The sequence below is a fragment of the Lepisma saccharinum genome, chromosome 24 (assembly GCF_977018435.1).
Source record: "Lepisma saccharinum chromosome 24, izLepSacc3.1, whole genome shotgun sequence".
NCBI classification, from domain to species: Eukaryota; Metazoa; Arthropoda; class Insecta; order Zygentoma; family Lepismatidae; genus Lepisma; species Lepisma saccharinum.
In genome coordinates this window covers 46,468,982-46,489,298 of record NC_139252.1, presented here as the reverse complement: position 1 = coordinate 46,489,298, position 20,317 = coordinate 46,468,982, and the positions used below count along the sequence as shown (strand labels likewise).

Sequence of the window (20,317 nt, the reverse complement as noted above, 5' to 3'; positions counted from 1 at the left end):
CAAAAATGTTGCAGGTAGAAATAGATATAAGTGTGAATTGAGGTGTGGCAAGTTTTTTTTTCGGTAGAGGATACATTTTCTTGTGGCAGTGTGTATCTGGAGAGTAGGGGAGGTGACGAGAATGGGACAGGTTTTATATCAAGGATGGTTGCATTTGGAGGGATTGGTTGTGGATTGACAGGGTATTGTGGACCAGGATGTTTTTGAGGTTTCTCTGTGGGTACTGAAAGCACTGTGAAGAAGGGGAGGAGGGAAGACAGGGTGTGCAGATGTGTTGAGGTGAGGTGGTATTGGGGAACAAGTACAGGGAGGGGGTTCGTGTTAGGCTTCTTGGTGAGATTATGTCCATATTTATGTGACCAGGGTTTAGAGATAACTACATTTGGGCAAAGGTTGTATGTAATTCTGTTGGGGAAGTGGGTGAGTTGATGAGCCATTGTCCTCCGTAGGCCAGGGAGTAATTTCCAGAGTTTGAGTGACGAGTGTTTCACAAAGTCTGCAAAAATAGCATGTAACTCTTTTGCAGGATCTAAGTATCCTAGAAATTATTTGAAATGCATAATTTTCACTACTTTAGCATTAAGATTGTTGCGAGGAATGAAATTATTAATATTTTAAAGCAAAACTGTGGTAGATTGACATGGCATGGTTCAAATGGAGAACATATATTAAAATTGATAAACAATCTGAACTGCTTTGAATTTTACAATTCTCAAGCATCTGTGTCAGTATCAGCGGGAAACGGTAAAATTATTAGGACTTGTATTGTTATCAGAGTGGCATCTCCTCAGTCAATACTTATATTCAGTCTCCGAACATGAATCAGTGTTTTTAGCTTCATGTTGACTGGAATAGAAAAATACATGACACCTGAAAATTTTTACCTATTCATTCAAATACAAATTCATTCGCAAAAAAAAATATTTTTTTATAAATATTTCCAGTTTGCTTATGGAAACTTCCATAACTTTTTCAAAATAACGAATACAGTATGTGTTTTTTAATGATTGTGTGTTTGTGTCAAGTGCATTATTAAATGAGAATAATAAAAATGCCATTCTAAATATTTTAAAGTTGCTAGCCGAATTTTAAAATCTGAGGCGATATATTAGCCACATATTAGAATGTATTCCATAGTTACTGGTATTCATGCTGTTACGAGCCTAGCCTTCTTCCTCAATCCTGTGGAATAATTAATTACTTTTAATCCAGTCTTGTATTAATAAATTAAATGTTTTAAGATCATATTTGAAAATGTGTAGCTTTCTTACCTTGTATTAAAAGGGGAAAAAAAGTTGGTGCCTGAGAAAAAGAGGCCCGGTGCTTATTTTTTTTATTTATTTTTAGTTTTTTCTTCCCCTGCATGTTGATATTCAGGGAAATTTTCCTCATCAATAAATATTGAATTTAGTGTCTGTATCTGCTCTTAGTTACATTTAGGAATATACTTGACAATTGTATATCTTTTGTTTTGCTTGTTCTAGGCTAGACCTTGAGTGGAATAATCTTGGTTTGTCCCCCGATGCCTTCACCTTATTATGTGATACCCTTGCAGCGAACTCTTCGCTGGAGGTGCTCGATCTCAGGAATAATCAACTGACTGCTCAGTCTGCACAGGATCTAGCAAATGCTATTTCAAGAAATAAAACGCTCAAATCTTTAGGTGAGTCTGTTGTCTAGAGCTAACCGACCCTAAGCTAATTTAAATATATTTACATTACTAAAGCTGCAGCATACAGTGTACATAACACGCTGAAACTGGTGACATATCATGAATATCTTCTTTCTAGCATCAGATATGTTTGAATAAGAATGGATAATAGAAACCATTTTGAAAATGGTTGATTTTTATGAAACAAATTTGATCTTATTGTCTTACTATTGACCACACACAGGAGATGCACAACATAGAAATTTGAGTGAAGAATTCAGGCTCGGTTGATAGAGGAGTGGCATGGTATGCCAAAGACCTGGGTTCCAGTCCTGGTCAAGCCTGCATGTTTCACTGAAATTTCTATGTAGTTGCAATGTGTTTTCATTTTCTTCTTTTGTGATAGGTGTTTTGTAGGGATGGACTGATGTAAAATTTACTGATCGGATATAAAATTCCAAATGGTTCATTGATCTTAAGAAATTTATGTTACCAGATGAACCAAGCCTTTGCAATGCTAAAGAAGCTTCATATTTAGGCATTTACTTTAAAAAAAAAAATGGACGAAATGTAAATTACATGTTTATATCCATAAAGACTGTAACAAAACAATACAATAATGGACTAAATTATACAATATGTATAGATATATCAGATTGATACAATTATCGGTAATTTTACCAATAAACCGATATGCCTACATCGGCCAATACTGATAGAGTATCGATTAATCTGTCCCATCCTTAGTATTTTTTTTTATTTTACTGTACTTTTGTTGTTCTATTTAGGGTAATCATGACCATGAGTGATTAGATGGAATTGAAAGGTAGACACACAAAACACCCATGCTTGGCTGGAAACCAAACTCGGAACCTTCACTGGCAAAGTGAAGCACTCAATGAAATCAGCAACCAAGGTGGCCTGTAGGCAGTAATTCACCCACACACCCTCAACACCCCTAAAATGTTTCACAAATCCTCAATTTATGACCACTTCGGCTCTTAATTTACTCTCAATGGAAAATTCTGGATATACTCTTGCCCATAGGTGTTAGTGGCATTGAAAATATTCTTACAATAAATGTTTGCAAAATTCCACCAGTTTTAATATATGTACTTCTGTACTGTCCGTGCTTTAATAATAATAACAGCAACAAATAAAGTGAAGTTCCCAACAAAATATGATGGTTTTGTACTTGTGAAAAATATTACTTTTTTTTTCTGAACGTAATTTTCATCTCATTATTAGAGGCATTAAAATTTCGTTTTTGACGAAAACATGAAATGCAAGCCTTTAAGAAGAACATGAAATGTGAAATAACACATTGCAATGTTAATTTTTCATGTTTCTGAAAAGTGTGAGGTGCATTTTCCTACCCTGTTTTGTCACAAAATGATGCAAAATGAACTGCAAAATGCGAAAGAGACACTTAAAAATGAAATTTAGTGTTTATTTACCGACACGACACTTTCTGAAGTTTGAATTATCCTGTGAGTTATTCAATTCACGGAAAATTGATTAATTCTGCTGTAAATATTTGAGATGCAAAAGTGGACCCCTATTTAGATAAATAAATTTAATACCCTGTTAACTACATAAATGTGCTATTAGAAGGGATATGTTTGTTTTGTGTAAATAGTGCAGTTTTTAAATCAAATTTAGGATTATATTCACAATTTTAAAACCAAAATGTCATTTTATATGCCATTTTTAATACAATTTTGTTTTTTTTATTTACCAAAAATATGTGCCTCTACCCATTATGCATAGACTTTTTCCCTGTTTTATTAATTTTGGTGGTTGCTTTTAATATACCTTTTGTTTCTGATTTTTAGACCTCCAATGGAATTCCATAGGCTCTACCGGTGCAAAATTCCTTTATGAAGCTATGCTAAATAACGCAACTCTAACAAGCATTAAACTTCGTGGGAACAACATACCTTTTGAGCTTGTAGCAGCCATAGGTAAGTAAGTTCTGTTTTCTAATTTTTCAAATCTTGTGAAGGTTTTTATTTGTCTGTGCATTTTCTGTCTTTCTTTAAGTAGGAAATCTGTGTCTTTGTTTAAGTAGGAAATCTGTTCTTAATCCTTGGTCTGTGTTGATTGATGGGCTGTTATGGAGGATCTCGTATGATTATTTTGTAACACATTGATTTGACTGTTGCACTTGTGTAATGCAATACCAGTTTCTGGTGCATTAATGCATTGTAAGAGATTCAGCCATTTCCAACTTAGTCAGAATTGTACAATGTAGAATTTTCACTTTGTTTTCCCAAGATGTGACTTGCCATAGACCACGTGTTGTTGGCATTTTTACAAAAAAATATCTTAGAGGAAGAAATGTTTATGTGTAGTATTTGTAATCTTTGAGTTTGAAACATTCTCCAGGAAAAGATAGATTTATACTTTAGCTTTGTCTTGGTGGTAATGTACATTACAATCGCCGATTGTTTTCAAGCATGTATTAATGTTAACTTGAATTGTATATTTGAATTTAAAAAATTGCAAAAATATATTGGATTAAAAACTTTGAACGTGTGAAAAAAAAAAGTACAGAATTATTTGTTTTACCGTATCAGTATGACTCCAAGAATCAAAAGGAAAGAGAATTTAATTTTAACTTATTGTTTCCGTTATACTTTTGACATGTGGGTAAAATTTATCAAATATCTCTAATATTGCCAATTCATCATTACAAAGGTTTCAACAAACTAAAATTTTTGTTAGTTTCTTCAAGAAGATTGAAATTAAGATCAATGGTTTTTAATTTTAAACCAAAAATATTGTGTATCCACCATTTTAGGATCATAATGTAAGTTTTTATCCCTATTTTTGATTTTTTTTAAATATAGCTTTTGGCCTAATTTTTACCCATATAGGTAGACTGTGTTATAAGATTTACTTGCATAGTGTGTTTGTCAAGTGACTGTGTAAATGACTACTGTCCTGGAACATTCAGTCCTTATGTGCACGTGGCCTACTTTCAGAGCTTTGTGGGAAGCACACAGAGTCCAGGGAACAAGTCACCCAGCAGTGCAAGATGCAGACGGATGCCATGTCTCAGCAGCTGAAGAGTGTGAGCTTTGAGAAGAGCAAGCAGCTGCATGAAATGTTGCAGCGGATCGTCGAGAATGAGGGACATATCAGTGAGCTTGGAAGGTATGCCAAATGCTGATAAATATAAAAAATATATAGTGAGTTTAATGGTTGGCACTCTTGTCTTTGGTGCAAGTGGTACCTGGTGGGAGATAGTTGAAAGCGCCATCCTGATTCCAAAAGTGACAGAAAAGTGACCAAAAATATGAAAAGTACAAATACAAGAACAAAGTGGAACCTCTATTTTACAACTTTTGTTAAACCAAGGTGAAAAAACTTAAAATGCAAGAAAATATAAAATCGGGGAAAATTTATAACATTTTGCTGTGTAGGGGCTACATGAAGATTTTTTGGGAATTTAAAATGCCGAAACATAAAATCGGGGTTCTACTGTATATCAATTCTATGTAAAGTAGCAATGTTTAGAACCTTAATGATTATTGTATTAATTAATTGCTGGCCAGCTACTAGGTGTAGGGTTAAGTAATATGTTTCCATGAGTGTACTTTTATGTTATTTTTGCATGTAAGTGTATGTGCTTATTGGATTGTGCTTTGCTGGATATTAGATTCCCCTGTTTTTTATCTCCCTGGTTGGGGGAGCTATCTGTCTTTCAAAAGACCGTAGCAGTGGAATTTTCCAACGCTACGGGGTCCACGTCCACGGACGTTTAACCAGACTATAAAAAAGACCAGTGGGCTTTAGCAGAAAAACAGTGTTTCCCCATTGATCGACGAAAGAGGAACGTCTCCTCAAGTTTAGTCCACTTATGGTGGCTAGACTGGTTATAATAATGTAGCATTTGGTTAAGCCAACCCCTGTTGTTGTCCCAAGTCCCCTTTTAGAAAAAGCTTTGATTATGTGGATATTTCCGTATTGAATAATTGATGCCCAAAAGAAAGATTGAAGGCATAAGGAAACGCATTTGTAAGGAACGGAATATCATTTAAGCTGAGGGTGGGCCCGCAAAGATAGTTATGCTAACTTTGTGGTAAAGGAAATGCCGATGGTTATGCCATAGGTGCGCAATTATATTGATTTAGAGATTTGTTAATTTGGTCTATGCAAGACACACATGGAAACGCTATGTAAAATATGTATATATATATAACTACATATAATAAACCAATATATCCTACTAGAATGTTATGATTCCGAGAACTACGGTACTGTCCATTTAACCAGTTGTATATTCACTTGCTGTACATGCGTAAACGAACCAGGGACATCAAAATATAAATTATTGTGTGAAACCCCCCCTTTTGTAATTCCGGCGCAAATATAATCTGCTTGCTTGGCACCCAGGGTGAGGTGAAAGGAGAGATTGATTAATTTTGTGCTTTATTTCCACTTTATGCACAGTAAGGCTAATTGGGACTGGACCTACAGCTTAAAGTGGAATCCGAACCACTATGTGCCTCCACCAGGTATCGAACCCGGGACCCCTTGATTACAAGGCGACGACGCTACCACTGCGCAGTCGGAGAGGCCCAATATTATATTGGAAATTAATTTCATGAAACCAGGGTACATTAAGCATGCACTTAATTGCAAGGTATCTTTTGATATAATAGCCAATTATTGACATTATTGGCTATTATATCAAAAAAGACTGATAATCCCATATCAACATGTACAACTATAGTACTAGTTAAATAGGTTTTCTTAAAGTCCACTTTATGCTCAGATAGGCTAATCGGTATTGGATGTAGAGTTTAAAGTGGAATCTGAATCCCTATGCAATGTGCCTCCACATGAGATTGAACCTGCGACCTAGTGCTGCCACTACATTATCAAGGAGGCCCTTTTAGTACCAGTTAATCTACCCAATCCCTTTTTTTTAAATGTATTTTGCTCATGTGTTTCTTTAATTTGTTGTTCAGGAGCAGTGAAAATTATTTGCATCAGCTGGAGAACATATTGAAGGAGAGGGGGTCTAAGATAGCCTCCCTGACTCACAGGATCGAAAAGCTGGAATCCACGCTGAGGATCAGCGAGCAGAAGAGTGAGACTTTGGAGCAGCTTGTGGCGGAGAAGGACCAGCAGTTGGAGAATCTCACAGTCCAAATGCAGAAGAGTATTCAGGATGTTAGGGAGGTAAGTGTATTCTCTATTTAATAATGTCCCAGGTTTGAATCCCGGCTGGGCATTCTGTTGAGAGTCCCTTCATCAATTTCATCATTCATCCTCGTCTTCACAATTAGCCAAAAGTTAAAGAAAAGTGAAGTAAAATAAACCACATCAATCAATCTATTTAATTACATGTTGAGTTTGTGTCTAAGTCCACTTTATACACAGAAAGGGACTGGACTTACAGTTTAAAGTTCAATCCAAATCACTGTGCATCTAACCGTGGATGTCTTGATTACAAGGAAACAACATCTACGAGGAATGACCCGAAAGAAGAATACAAAGCCTGTAAATTCCAGTAGGTATTTATTAGATTAATACAAATGGACTCATGTGAAAGAATACTTCATACACTACTTCTCAACATAGTACCCTCCCCGGTTCAGGCCTTTATCCCAGCACTTCACGATGCCTATATCTTAAAACATTGGGTCCTGTTGTCCAAGCCCAACTGTTACTTCCTCGTGCACAACATCATCCAAGTGAAACTGGCATCATTGCTGCGCCTATGAATAGCGATTTGGGTAAAAGAGGCCCGGACTTTTCACCAGCAGTCATTTTGCTTCTGACAATACAACTCCACACACAGCTCACAATACCCGTGACATCTTGGGTTGGGCTCCAACAACAGGACCCTGAGTTCTATGAGACGGGCATCATGAACCACGTGTAGCACTGGGTAAATGCCTGAACCGGGGAGGGACTATGTTGAGAAGTAGTGCATGAAGTATCCTTTCACGTGAGTTCGTTTTTATTTTTCTGATAAATACCTACTGGGATTTGCAGGCTTTGTATTCTATATTCCGATCATTCCTCGTATTTAATTACACTAATTAATATTTTGAGCATATATTGTTCCTTTCTGAAGAAAGGTTTATTTGCACAGGAGCCACTGTTTTAGGGACAATTGTATTCATAAGAAACTGAAATTTTGGCTGCTGATATTCTAAATTTTCAGTAATGATATGACCTATATCTAATAGTTATGACAGGATATCCTGGAAATTATGCCAAAATTGAAGTTTTTTATTTATTTTGCACCACCATTGTTTGAGAAAAAAAGATACTTTTTGTTTACAAACCAGGTATTTTAATATTTTGATGTAATTTTTAATACTTTAAAGCATCCTGATGCATATAATTGGAGTGCAGTACTTATGCAATAATATTAATCAATATTTTAAACAACTTTTAATTGGTATAATTTTCAAACAGCGGTATTGGTATCGGAGAGAATCAGTAAGAGTACGTATCGGTTCAAAGTGGTCTCGGCTTAGGTCTAGTGAATTCCATTATGGTACTTCAGATATGGACAAAAACTTGACATTAGTCTGTCCCTAATATTTATGGAGGAATTAACATGTTATTGTAGACCATCCTTGACTCCTTTTGTTTTTGGTTTTTTTTAAAAAAAAAACAACAGAAAATCCTGGGAAAGGAAGAGGAATTCTCTGCACTGATGACTGCAGAGAAATCTAAGTTGCTGACCCTGGACCAGCAAGCGAAGGAGTTGGACAAGAAGAACCAGCTGAAAGAGAAGCAGATTCGTCAGTTGGCAGAAGAAGTATCCGAGCTGCAAAAGAAGCTAATGGAAGCACAGGCTGAACAGAGAGGTGAGTGTACAGGCCATTTTTCTCAACAGGTAACGTAAGTAAATACCGTATTTACGCGTGTATAATGCGCGTGCGTGTATAATACGCACCCTCGTTTTTGATGGGGAAAAGCAACAAAAAAATATATCTCGTATATAATGCGCAGTACAATTCAGGTTCCAGAAATGGCTTTCTTAGCGTCCGACTAACATTTACGTATTTCATTTAAAATTAATCAGTAGATCATAAAAACGATCTTTTCCTTGCTTTCGTAGCTGATGCATTCACCACGCGACCTTGAACTTCCAGATGTTGGGCTTTTCATAGGAGAGGGGGGAGCATAGTTATCAACCACCCGTTCAAGGTCGCAGTGCGTGATGCTTACAATAGATGGATGACATCAAGGCAGCATGAACTCTCATCAAGCGGGAGGGTGAAACGTGCGTCGCTGCCGAATGTTTGTGAATGGGTTCGTGAGGCATGGAACTCCATCTCCCTTGAAATGATGATCAAAAGTTTTAAGGTAACGGGAATATCGAACAAGATGGATGGAAGAGAGGACATTTCAGACTGCTTGTATTAGTAACTGGGAATGAATGACGAAATTAAGTGTAAACGTTATTTATTTATTTACGTGAGTCAAGCCGCAATAGCGTAGTAAATATACAGTAATTATTTCTATTTGGTAAGTGTTGATGTAATTATGTTACCTTCATATTTGTTACAGTCAACTCTCGATACAACGACCTTTCATAGTTCCCAGGAAAAAGGTAGTTATTTCGAAGGGGTTGTTATTGGAATTTGCACCAAAAACGATTATTAGGAGATAATCGGGCAGAATGAATGTTGGATTTAATACGGGTCTACTAGAGCATTGTCTGTTACAAGATGAACTGGTAAGGTAAGATCTCTCGGAAGATCTCACCTTTCTAGGCACAAAAAAAAGGGGCTGTAAATTTCGTTTTGGTTCAGCTGTGTAAAATACGTCGTAAAAATGTAATTTTCCTTCCTTCGACCAACTTCTAATTCACCCCTCCCCCATTCCAGGGAGCAGTCCTTCCTCTTCCTCGACTTGCATTGTAAGCCAGCCTGAAAAAGGAAACGGGCAACTTGCGATCTATTTGCACCCAATGCGTATTCTAAGACACATTGAACAGTGTCGTACTCGATAATCATTTTGGTTTGGAATTAGATTTCACTAAAGTGAAACTGTATATTTAGTCCCGATAGGCCCAAAAGCATAAAATGAACTCAAAACAAGATTTATGAAACCTGCGCATTTTCAGATATCAAAATGGCAGATCTTTATTTACTCTCACGTTAATCGACGATAATCGGTGTCAGCTTATACATTGAGCATTTTTTAAAAAATCGTTCGCAGCTTACACATTGAGGTTCTGAAGATAAAGGTGCAGAACATGAAGTTGTTTTAACTCTTCTTTTTCTTTCTGAAGATCGAATTTCGTTATCATGAAATCAAAACAGCTTTGCGAGATACAAAACAATGACTTGCCTTCGTGCTGGATGAGTCATTGCTGTTATCCACAAGCGACAACTTCGCAGACGCTAGACAAAACACTGGCGCCAGTTGCAGCGTAAAAACAAGGCGACCGGCTAGAAGTTCGAGCAACAGGTGGTCAGGGAAAATCCTCCGTATTTCAAAGATAATGCAACTGTCGAAGGCTGAACTTTTATCAGCTGTGTGAAGAAGAAAGAATAAACCCTTTCTTTACGTTTTACCTTGCAACAAACAATAATACGGCAATATTTCAATACAATAGCATTAAAAAAAGAAAAAAATAGGACCTGAATTCTGCAATTATTACATTGCCGTGCAGACCAGTGGCGGAGAAAGCTGGGTAGGGGGGCATTTTTTTAATAATTTTTTTTTATACTTGTCCTATGGTTTTTGTTAGTTTTCAAGAATGCATCCAGAACTGGTTGACCATTTTAGAAGTCAAAGGAAAGAAAGAGCGGTCCACTTCCACCCTTGCCTGTAATCAGCCTGTGTGCACACACGAGCAAGAAGACAATCGGCATTGCCCCCCCCCCCCCCCTTAAACGTTTGCTGAGAAGAAAAGAGGGAGAAGTCACTCTGCCAACGGAACACTTTTGGCAAATATTAGGACATCGGCACAGTCATGAAAATGTAGAAAGTGGTAAACGGGAGTTATGATGCAAGTAAGATCGAAGTGAACTTTTGCGGAAACCTGGATGAAAATGCATTAAGAGTGTTGACGATCTTTAGTTGGCCTATGTGGCTTTGATTATCTATAACAGTTTCACTTCTTTATGAAGTGTTACAGGGAACAAAGAATACGTTTTGAATGAAAGCGATTACCGGAAGTTGTACGCTACAAAGTCGATTTAAAATAACATCCAAGCATATTCGATCTCTTCTCATGTATCCAAGAGCAAACGAAATCACAATGGCAAAACAAGCCTGGCATGTTGGGTAGCAGCCGTCGGCTGCGGGTAACATGGTACGCTTGGGGGAGGGGAGGGCAGAGGTCAAGTGCTATTGGATATAACTGAAGCGTGGTCTGGTGTTTATTTTTAGATCAGACCCACTTGCGAGCGGTAGAGTGCTTCTGAAGGGAACGAGTGCAAAAAATGTATTTTTCGCCCGATCTTTGTTCATGACCATGGCTAAGGCGAAAACAATTTTTGTGGAAGTTATTTCTCCCGCGAAAAATACCGCTTGATACGTCTCCCGTGTGACGGGAGGCGCGTGCTTGAATGCCGCCAGAACGGGTGCTGCTTTTCTCGATGTCACAAAACTTTAAATTACTAAGTGACAACTCATGGAAAATGGCCATTTCGCATTAAAAAGTTATTTTTTAAAATTATTATTGCTAAAGAAAATCAATCTGTAGATATATACATGTTATACGCAGTGACATAGTGAAAAAAAATGCGTGATTTCATTTTGGCTGTCCAAATTATTCCGTGCATAATACGCACCACAGTTTTGAAGGGCAAAAATTTTGGAAAAAAGTGCGCATTATACACGCGTAAATACGGTACATAAAACTTGATGTGCTAGGAGAGCATCAGGCCTAAGTTTTAATATTGTCATTGTCTTTGTTCATTCATCTATTTCATGAATTCCTCATTAATGATTGCAGTACTGACAAACCCAAGATGGTAGAAAAAGTATAGAATAAGAATAGAACAAATAGAAATTTTCAAAACAGATGAACATCACAGGAGGTAAGGCGTAACTTACACCATATTCCATCATTTCACTAAGTAACAAAGACCAGTTTTGGCATGTACATACTTTGACATTCAGTTGCCAGCCAGATATGGAGTAGGAAGGAGTGACAGGGCACTGCACCGTCTTTTATCTTTTTATCGTATTTTTATATTTTAACCTTAACTTACCTGCCCATGTCTTAAATCTTGACTATTCTTGTCCTATCTCCTGAGGAAGCCACATGATATGAAAGCTAGAGAAGAAACTAAGTACTTAGTACCGCAGGAGGTATTTCACTACATATCAATCAAGTTGTCTTGAGTTTGTGGCCGAGTATGTTAGGCTAATCGAGACTGGATTTACCACTGTATCTCCACCAGGTATCAGATCGGGGACCCACACGGTGGCAATGCTACCAATATGCCATCAGAAAGGCCCCATTTGAAATGCTGAAATAAGGATATTTGACATAATGACATAATTTGAGGGGAATCAGAAACACTGGACAAAGAGAGCTCTTATAGTCTGTCTTTTTTAATGTCTGTTTAGCTTTCATTGTATGATCATTCTACCCAAAGCATGTAGGAATGTGTTAATGCACACCGTATTTCACTGCATAATCATGACCCTGTTTTTTCAGTCCAAAACTAGGTTTCTATCCTTTCATCACATGTTATAATTCTAATCATCACATAGCATAAAAGTTAAACAGAACAGCAATAACTACACACAATCTTCAGACACAGAAGATTAAATTTTGTAAGTCCATACTTTACAACACCCTAGTAAATTTTCTCAAGTGTAATATTTTGACTGTTTAACAACAAATGTGTCTTTATTTTTCAGACTGAAATTTTTTCGCTAAACTGTGATGAAGAAATTATGGCATCAATTTGGACTATTCAATTTGAATGTGTATTCACAAGCATTCCAGCTCAATTTTTAAAAAACGAAAGCACTTACAAGTCACACTCCAATTTTTTACAAAAAAAAAAGGTTACGCATAAAATCTGCGATGATTATGTGGTGAATACGGCATTTTCATTGTGAGGTTCATCACGTTGATAATTTCATAAATATGTTGAAATAATCATCATTATTAATAATTATTTTTATGTAGCGAGAGTTTCTGCAGAGCAAGAGAGGTACAATCACCTGCTGGAAGAGGCTGACCTCCAGTTTGAGCAGCAGCTGGGCAGAAGCCAAGAGGAAGCAGGGAAGATCCACGAGAGCTTGAGGAGCAAAATTTCTTCTCTGGAAAGAGCCATCTTGGAGTTGGAGAAGGAAAGGTCAGAGTTGAAAGCTCAAATTTTGCAGGAATGAAGCAGAGCGGATGATGAAATAGGAGCTGTTTTCCAGAAATTTAGGACAAAAGAGGTAAACTGCTTGCGAATTTTATTACTGAGAAATCTACTAGAAAATGAAATACGGAGAAACTAGTACTCACTTTTATCCGCGAAGCTGTTTTTTCTTTTTCGATTAATATCAGTGATCACTGCCACCATCCTCGTTGGAACTTGCTGTACTGTTGCTTGGCGTGCGTCTTTTGTTTGTAGTTCTCTGACTGCCGCTAGGTGTGCTGTTGTTAACTGTGCGTCTGGGTCTGTGTCATTGCTATTTCTGGGCGATAACTGTTGTAGTAGGGGAATCCAAGTGTGGTGCGCTTGCCCGCTATCGATGTTTAACTCATGCGGGAAGTGCGTTTTGGCATGTGTTTCCTTGATTTTGGAGTCTACAAGCGTGTGGGCAGTGTTAGCGGGCAAGTACACCACACTTGGATTCCCCTACTACAAGAGTTATTGCCCAGAAATAGCAGATGACACAGACCCAGACGCACAGTTAACAACAGCGCACCTAGCAGCAGCCAGAGAACTACAAACAAAAGACGCATGCCAAGCAACAGTACAGCAAGTTCCAACGAGGATGGTAGCAGTGGCCACTGAAATTAGTCAAAAAAGGAAAAACAGCTTTGCGGATAAAAGTGAGTACTAGTTTCTCCGTATTCATATACTACCGCGTCACTCTTTTCCCACTTATGAATAGTAAATTAAGGTGGAAAATGGGATTAGTATTAGGTAGGTGAATAAAAGAGATACTCAACCTTTCGCTGGCCTCCATGGTGTTTGCCTGCTATTTTGGTAATGGAGTGGTTAGCACAGTGTGTTACTATCCCAGGGGTCCCGTGTTCGAATCCCAGGCTGGGCATGGGTGTTCTTTGTGAGTGTCCCTTCATCAATTTTATGAAATCGTCTCTCACCCTCATTTTCACAATTAGCCAAAAGTGGCAGAAAAGCGAAGTAAAATAAACCAAATCAATCAATACCTTTCATGGTTCTTGGGGAAGAAAACCTGTTATCTTGAAGGGGTCATTATTGGAACTTGAAATAATTTTGACCCATATGCAAAAATTTCATTGAATTACAGATACACTCAAAGGTGATGCCTATTTTGGTAATGGCTGACACAAGACTTGTATTCCCTGCTGTGTCTGTATTATTATTGCTTGCTGCTTTGAAAAGTAAAATTGTCACATGTGTTTGCAAACTTGAGAGTATCGTCTGTTGCATGCAAAACTCATGTTTGGGCTAGAGAATAGAAAAATGTATTGATGTCAACGATCATCGAGGCCTCCTGGGTGGCGTAGTGGTAGCGTCGTCACCTTGTAATCAAGGGGTCCCGGGTTTGATACCCGGTGGAGGCACATAGTGGTTCGGATCCCACTTTAAACTGTAGGCCCAGTCCCAATTAGCCTTCTGTGCATAAAGTGGACTTAAAACACCAAATCAATCCATCAACAATCATCACATATATACACTGAAACTGACAATTATTCTTTACAAATTACTAACGACACACTTCAAAACTTGCTTATTTTTTAAAAATAATGCTCTAAATTACAAGTTGTTTCTAGAATATTGGATCGCTAAAATTATCAGCAATTTTAGTGATACACTATGAGCCTGATACTGATTAGTGTGTCTCATCCCTATAATATGGAAGTCTAACCTAAAGTAGGCCTCCCCCATGGCGCAGTGGTAGCGTCATTGCCTTGTAATCAAGGGGTCCCGGGTCCGATACCCGGTGGAGGTACAAGTGGTTCGGATCCCACTTTAAACTGTAGGTCCAGTCCCGATTAGCCTTTCTGTGCATAAAGTGGACTTAAAACCCCAAATCAATCAATCAACAATCATCACATATATACACTGAAACTGACAATTATTCTTTACAAATTACTAACAACACACTTCAAAACTTGCTTATTTTTTAAAAATAATGCTCTAAATTACAAGTTGTTTCTAGAATATTGGATCGTTAAAATTATCAGCAATTTTAGTGATACACTATGAGCCTGATACTGATTAGTGTGTCTCATCCCTATAATATGGAAGTCTAACCTAAAGTAGGCCTCCCCCATGGTGCAGTGGTAGCGTCATTGCCTTGTAATCAAGGGGTCCCGGGTTCGATACCCGGTGGAGGTACAAGTGGTTCGGATCCCACTTTAAACTGTAGGTCCAGTCCCGATTAGCCTTACTGTGCATAAAGTGGACTTAAAACACCAACTCTAACCTAAAGTTAAATGACGAGCTATATCAAGCCTGAAGCTGTAAATGTTACGGGCGAACTATTTCTATTGGAATGAACTTCGTCATTCGAAATTGCTTGTTCTTTTAGTTGGAGCAGATGCAGCAGTTGGAAGATAGAACAAGGGCTCTGCAGGCAGAGAAGTCAACCTTTGAGCAGCAGCTGAACACCCAGCATTCTCTAGTAACAGAACTTCAGAAGCAGAACAGCATGGTCATGAGCGAGATGGGGGAACTGCAAAGGAAGCTTTCCCATTTGCATGAGGTGAGTTCAGAAAGTGTGTTGTCACTTCTTTCGGTGTCATATTTTGAACTCTTACTAATGTTTAATACTGAAGTGGCAAGTGACGTGGGACATGGGGGTACTTCACCGAAAACTAAATATAACCAACTAGCAAATTTGGTCTCCAGTCTGGCAAAGCATTCGCCGTGCATGTAATAAGCATACCAACGTGGCATTAAATAGAAAAAAAGAGCTTAATGGAGGTGGTTTCAGAGTGACAAATGAAGCCAATCTCACTTCCCCATAGTGGGCTCCGGCACCTGGACCAAACAGCCAGGATAGTGTTCTGTGCGGTCATGGCCTGTATTTGTCCCTATGTGCTGAGTATTCCTTTTCAGCCTCAGCTTTTAACTTTGTCCTCAGAGACAGTATAACTTTAGTTGTTGACAATAGTAGTTTTATCAATTGATTGAGGAAGCTTTTAACAGACAGAAAAGGGGGAACCCCCAGAAGATATCCACCAACCTGCATACATTCGAGGGTGTGCTCTTATGTTCTGGTGCCTAAAAAGACCAGAACATCTTTTCCACAGAATATTGGTTTTTCCGTTTTCTTTTCCTCATTACTTTTTGTGGTTTAAGAAATACATATAGATCCAGTCCTGCAGGTTACATAACTTCCTGCAGGAAGCTTTAACAGGTATATTTTTTCTTCTTAGATTCCTGCCTTCCATTTTGTTTTCGTTAAAGGGCTTATTGCCATATTGTGGCTGGGTCGGCATAGAAGTCAAGCCTCTCCATTTTCTTCTGGTCTTCCACCACTCCTCTCTTTCCACGGTGTTCCAATCTTGTCCTCTTCCCCTAACACTCTCTGCTATCTGCTCTTTCCACTGACATCTTGGTCTCCTCCTTGGCCTTATTCCCACTCCTTGTGCATTGTAAGCACTTACTGGTAGTCTTTCTGCATCCATCCTCTTCAAGTGTCCAAACCATCTCATCTGTGCCTGATCTATTCTGTCCTGGAGCTTCTCCACCTCCACTGTCTGTCGGATCTCCTCATTCTTTATCCTATTCCTTCTAGTCTTCCCCAATATACTCCTTAAAAGTTTCATCTCCATTGCCTGCATATTTCTTTTGTCTCTCTGTCATTGTCCAAGTCTCTGCTCCGTATGTAATTATTGGTACATAGTATGTATTATATATTACCTTCTTGCATTTCAAAGGTACATTCCTGTTCCATATTAATCTTCGAACTCTTAGATGAAGCTCTCCTCCCAATTGCCCTCTTCTGTTTATCTCCTCATCTATTCTTCCACTTCTCTCAATTATGCTTCCTAGATGTTTGAAACTACATATACATACATATGTAAATATCAAGTTCAACCTCATACTTATTGTGTTGAGATGACCATATTATAATTTCAGAGTCTCGCAAATGAGAAGATGGATTCCCAGAAATCACGGCAGTTAGCATCTGAGGAATCATCACGGTTAGCAGAGAAACAGGATGAGAACCGACGGCTTCATATGCAAATGGAGCAGCTGCAGGCAAAGGTCACTGAGCTGCATATACAGCAGACAGAGGTGTTGAGGGCCAAGGATAGAGAGCTGGAGAAGCTTAGGGCATCCTTGGAGCAGAAAGATAGAGATATCCAAAACATCAGGTACCATAAATGATATTGATACTCACGAGACTTTATTTGGCTTAATGTAATAAGGATTATTTTAAATAAAGGATTTGTTTATTTTGAGAATACATTCTGTATTAGCTGCATCAAGCGCTTTTCGCTTCAGTGTCTTATAGTTCGCATGGGCGATGCTAGATGGCATATGAAATTGACAGCTTCTTTGCTTGAGTGAATAATGCTCGAACAGGCAAAATGATCGGTATACACTCGAAGCCCACTAGTTCACCTGTAACCATAATTTATCTGTGGTAGTGAGCCCTCAAATATGTATCCTTAAGTGAAAGATGCAGTGAAATTAAAACTTAAGTGAACATAGTCATCATCTGCAGTTGTAGTTTAGTCTAGCTTACCAATACCTAGCGATATATAGTCACCAAGGTGTTCCAAGCACTTTTCGTATTGTGTGACCAGTTTTTCGATTCCTTGTGTGTAAAAATTCCGTCCAATTTCTTTGAACCACTTTGAGACTGGTTCCTGCACTTCCTCATCTGACGCGAAACGCTGACCCCCTAGGTCTTGTTTGAGAGCACCGAAAAGGTGGTAGTCACAGGGTGCCAAATTGGGACTATAGGGAGGCTGAGACTACATTTCCCACTCGAATTTCTGCAGTAAATCCTGTGTGACACCAGCTGTATGGGGGGAGGGGGGTGGTAGCGTTGTCTTGAAGTACAACAACCCCAATCTTCCGGGCCTTCGATCTTTAATGGCTTTTCTCATCTTCTTTAAAGTGTCACATTATGTTGCAGCATTGATTGTTGTTCCTCGGGGCACAAACTCACTGTAAACAATGCCTTCGGAATCGAAGAAGATCCTTAGCATGACCTTTCGAATCATTGGACAGGTTTTGGCTTTTCTTGGTGGTGGCGAATCCTTATGTCTCCATTCCATGGATGCCCTCTTTGTCTCGGGAGTGTATTGGTGCACCCAGGGCTCATCTCCTGTGATGATTTTGCTCAGAAACTACAAACCATCCATGGAATAATGCCGAAGAAATGACAGTGCAGCATCACAACATTGATTTTTGTGCCCGTCGGTTAACAAGCACGGCACCCAGCGAGAGCACAGTTTACGATAACCCATCTGATCACGAATCAGCTAGACACACTACCATAGGATATGTTCAGTTCACTAGCAATGGCAGTTAGCAACAATGATTGCATTCACACGCTCCATGTTGTCGATAGTGTTCACAGTTGCAGGCTGCCCGACACGCAGTTCGTAGTTCACGTTCGATCTTCCCTCTTTGAACATCTGGCACATTTTGCGATCATGGGGCGTGACATCGCATTCTCACCATACACCTCGACAATTTTGGGATGGATTTCACTCCGATTATGCCTTTGTGCCCACAAAAATCGGACGACGGAGCACACCTCAATGTTGGACGCCACATCAATACGATGCGCTATACTCACACTGTGACTACTCGCATACTAAACCAGCTGAAGCACGGCTGCTTCTGGTGTGTGAAGAAAACATTCCAGACAGTGTTGTCACCAAGCGTGATTATTTTATCCCTCTTAGTACAGGAACACGGGTTGGGTGTAACTTACTTTTTGATTCACCCTAGTATTTCTTCTATGAATATTGTCACATTGAAATGATATTTGATTCTATACGCTTGAGTGTGGGAGATTCAATCGAGTATGAATAAGCGAAAGTGGTCCAATGCAGTACTCTATTCTGTACACTAAGTAATATGTATGTTACAAATAATATTGCATAAAATAATGCTGTTGTAACCCATAAAAGCTGGTGCGACATATGTGTCACTAAAAGCTGAGGTCGCTAATGTCAGCGGTGGCATATGTTGTTCAGAATGCATTTTGTGAGTTTTGGAGCGCACTGAGACTCAGGTAATGTTCAGAGATACATGTTTTGAGTGCTACATGAGCCTTGAGGTATGTTGTTAGTAAAGTTTATTTTGATTCTGGCTACATTTGTGGGATAGGGTAAATTTTGCACTGGAAAGAAGCACAGCTTTTATATTAGGAAAACATTTTGTCTACAATAAGTGCATAATTCTTGCCACAAGAATGGAACACATATCAGACATCATTTTGAACCCTCATCTCCAGGCATTGCCCACATTTCATATTTCATTATTATTATTTTTTTGTTGTTGTAATTTCATCTTCTCCTTCTTCTTGATAATGCAAATAGGTTTTCCGACCATAAGCTGATCAAAACGTAGTACAATTTGTAACTCTAGCATTCATAGTTTCCAAGATTAAAATTTTATTTTAAACCTTGCGGAATTTAAATTTCCCACTCCCATTGTTGTGGCCTACACTGGGCTGTCAGCTGACATTTAAGGATTAAAATAGCAATATGACAACTGACGCAGGTCTATTCAAATTGGGTTTCCAGGCATTTTGAGCTCTACTGGTGATACTAAGTGGAAACAAAAGGGCATGGTGGGTGTGAGATGTAAAGTATTGTAATTTTTTCTTGCTCTTATTTATTTATTCGTTTGCTTCCTACAGAGACAATCTCCAATTACAGGAAAGCTTACATAATTCAAATAATAAACATATAACAGTGTAGATTACATATAAACACACACACACAAACACATTTATACACACAAGATAATAAGTGAAGTACTACAGGAAAGAAACATATACATCCAACCATATACCTGAGTATAGGGTTTTCTGTGAAACTGTTGGAAGTATGGGTGAAAAAAGTCACTAATATATGCTTGTCTGTGTTAGATCAATATAAAGTATTAGCCAGATTTAAAGGATTATGAAGGTATAACTAAATTAATGGTGGATGCAAATTTGATTTGTCAGCATTCTGGTTGACATTTGGAACCAGTGGCGTGCCCAATGCAAGATGGTGCTTATAATCCCCTTTTGTTGCCTTTGTTCCTTGTTCCTCACATTTCCTCCTCCTGTGATGTGATTGATCTAATACTATATTTTAGGGATGGGACCGATTAATCGGTACTCTATCGGTATCAGCTGATATAGGCATATCAGTTTATCGGTAAAATTACCGATTATTTTACCGATCCGATATATCGATAAATATCTTATAATTTAGTGCAAAATTCTGCCATTTTGTTGTAATTTTTATGGATAATTTCCATGCTCTTCTTTCTAAAAAGTAAATATTTAAATATTTAGCTTCTCTTGCACTGCAGTCATCTC

At 38.3% G+C, this 20,317-nt stretch overlaps 1 protein-coding gene across 3 annotated transcripts in view; it reads left to right on the top strand.

The window, feature by feature from the left end:
• Positions 1–15,475, top strand: part of LOC145977945 (leucine-rich repeat-containing protein 45-like) — a 28,857-nt gene extending 13,382 nt beyond the window's left edge. For all 3 annotated transcript variants that reach the window (XM_083110280.1, XM_083110279.1, XM_083110278.1), the window contains exons 4-10: positions 1,485–1,663; positions 3,487–3,615; positions 4,639–4,810; positions 6,631–6,844; positions 8,301–8,490; positions 12,789–13,045; positions 15,341–15,475. In XM_083110280.1, the coding sequence (XP_082966406.1) occupies positions 1,485–1,663; positions 3,487–3,615; positions 4,639–4,810; positions 6,631–6,844; positions 8,301–8,490; positions 12,789–12,991 (1,087 nt within the window). In that variant the 3' untranslated portion in view covers positions 12,992–13,045; positions 15,341–15,475. The remainder of the gene's footprint in view (positions 1–1,484; positions 1,664–3,486; positions 3,616–4,638; positions 4,811–6,630; positions 6,845–8,300; positions 8,491–12,788; positions 13,046–15,340) is intronic.
• The last annotated feature ends 4,842 nt before the right edge of the window (positions 15,476–20,317 follow it).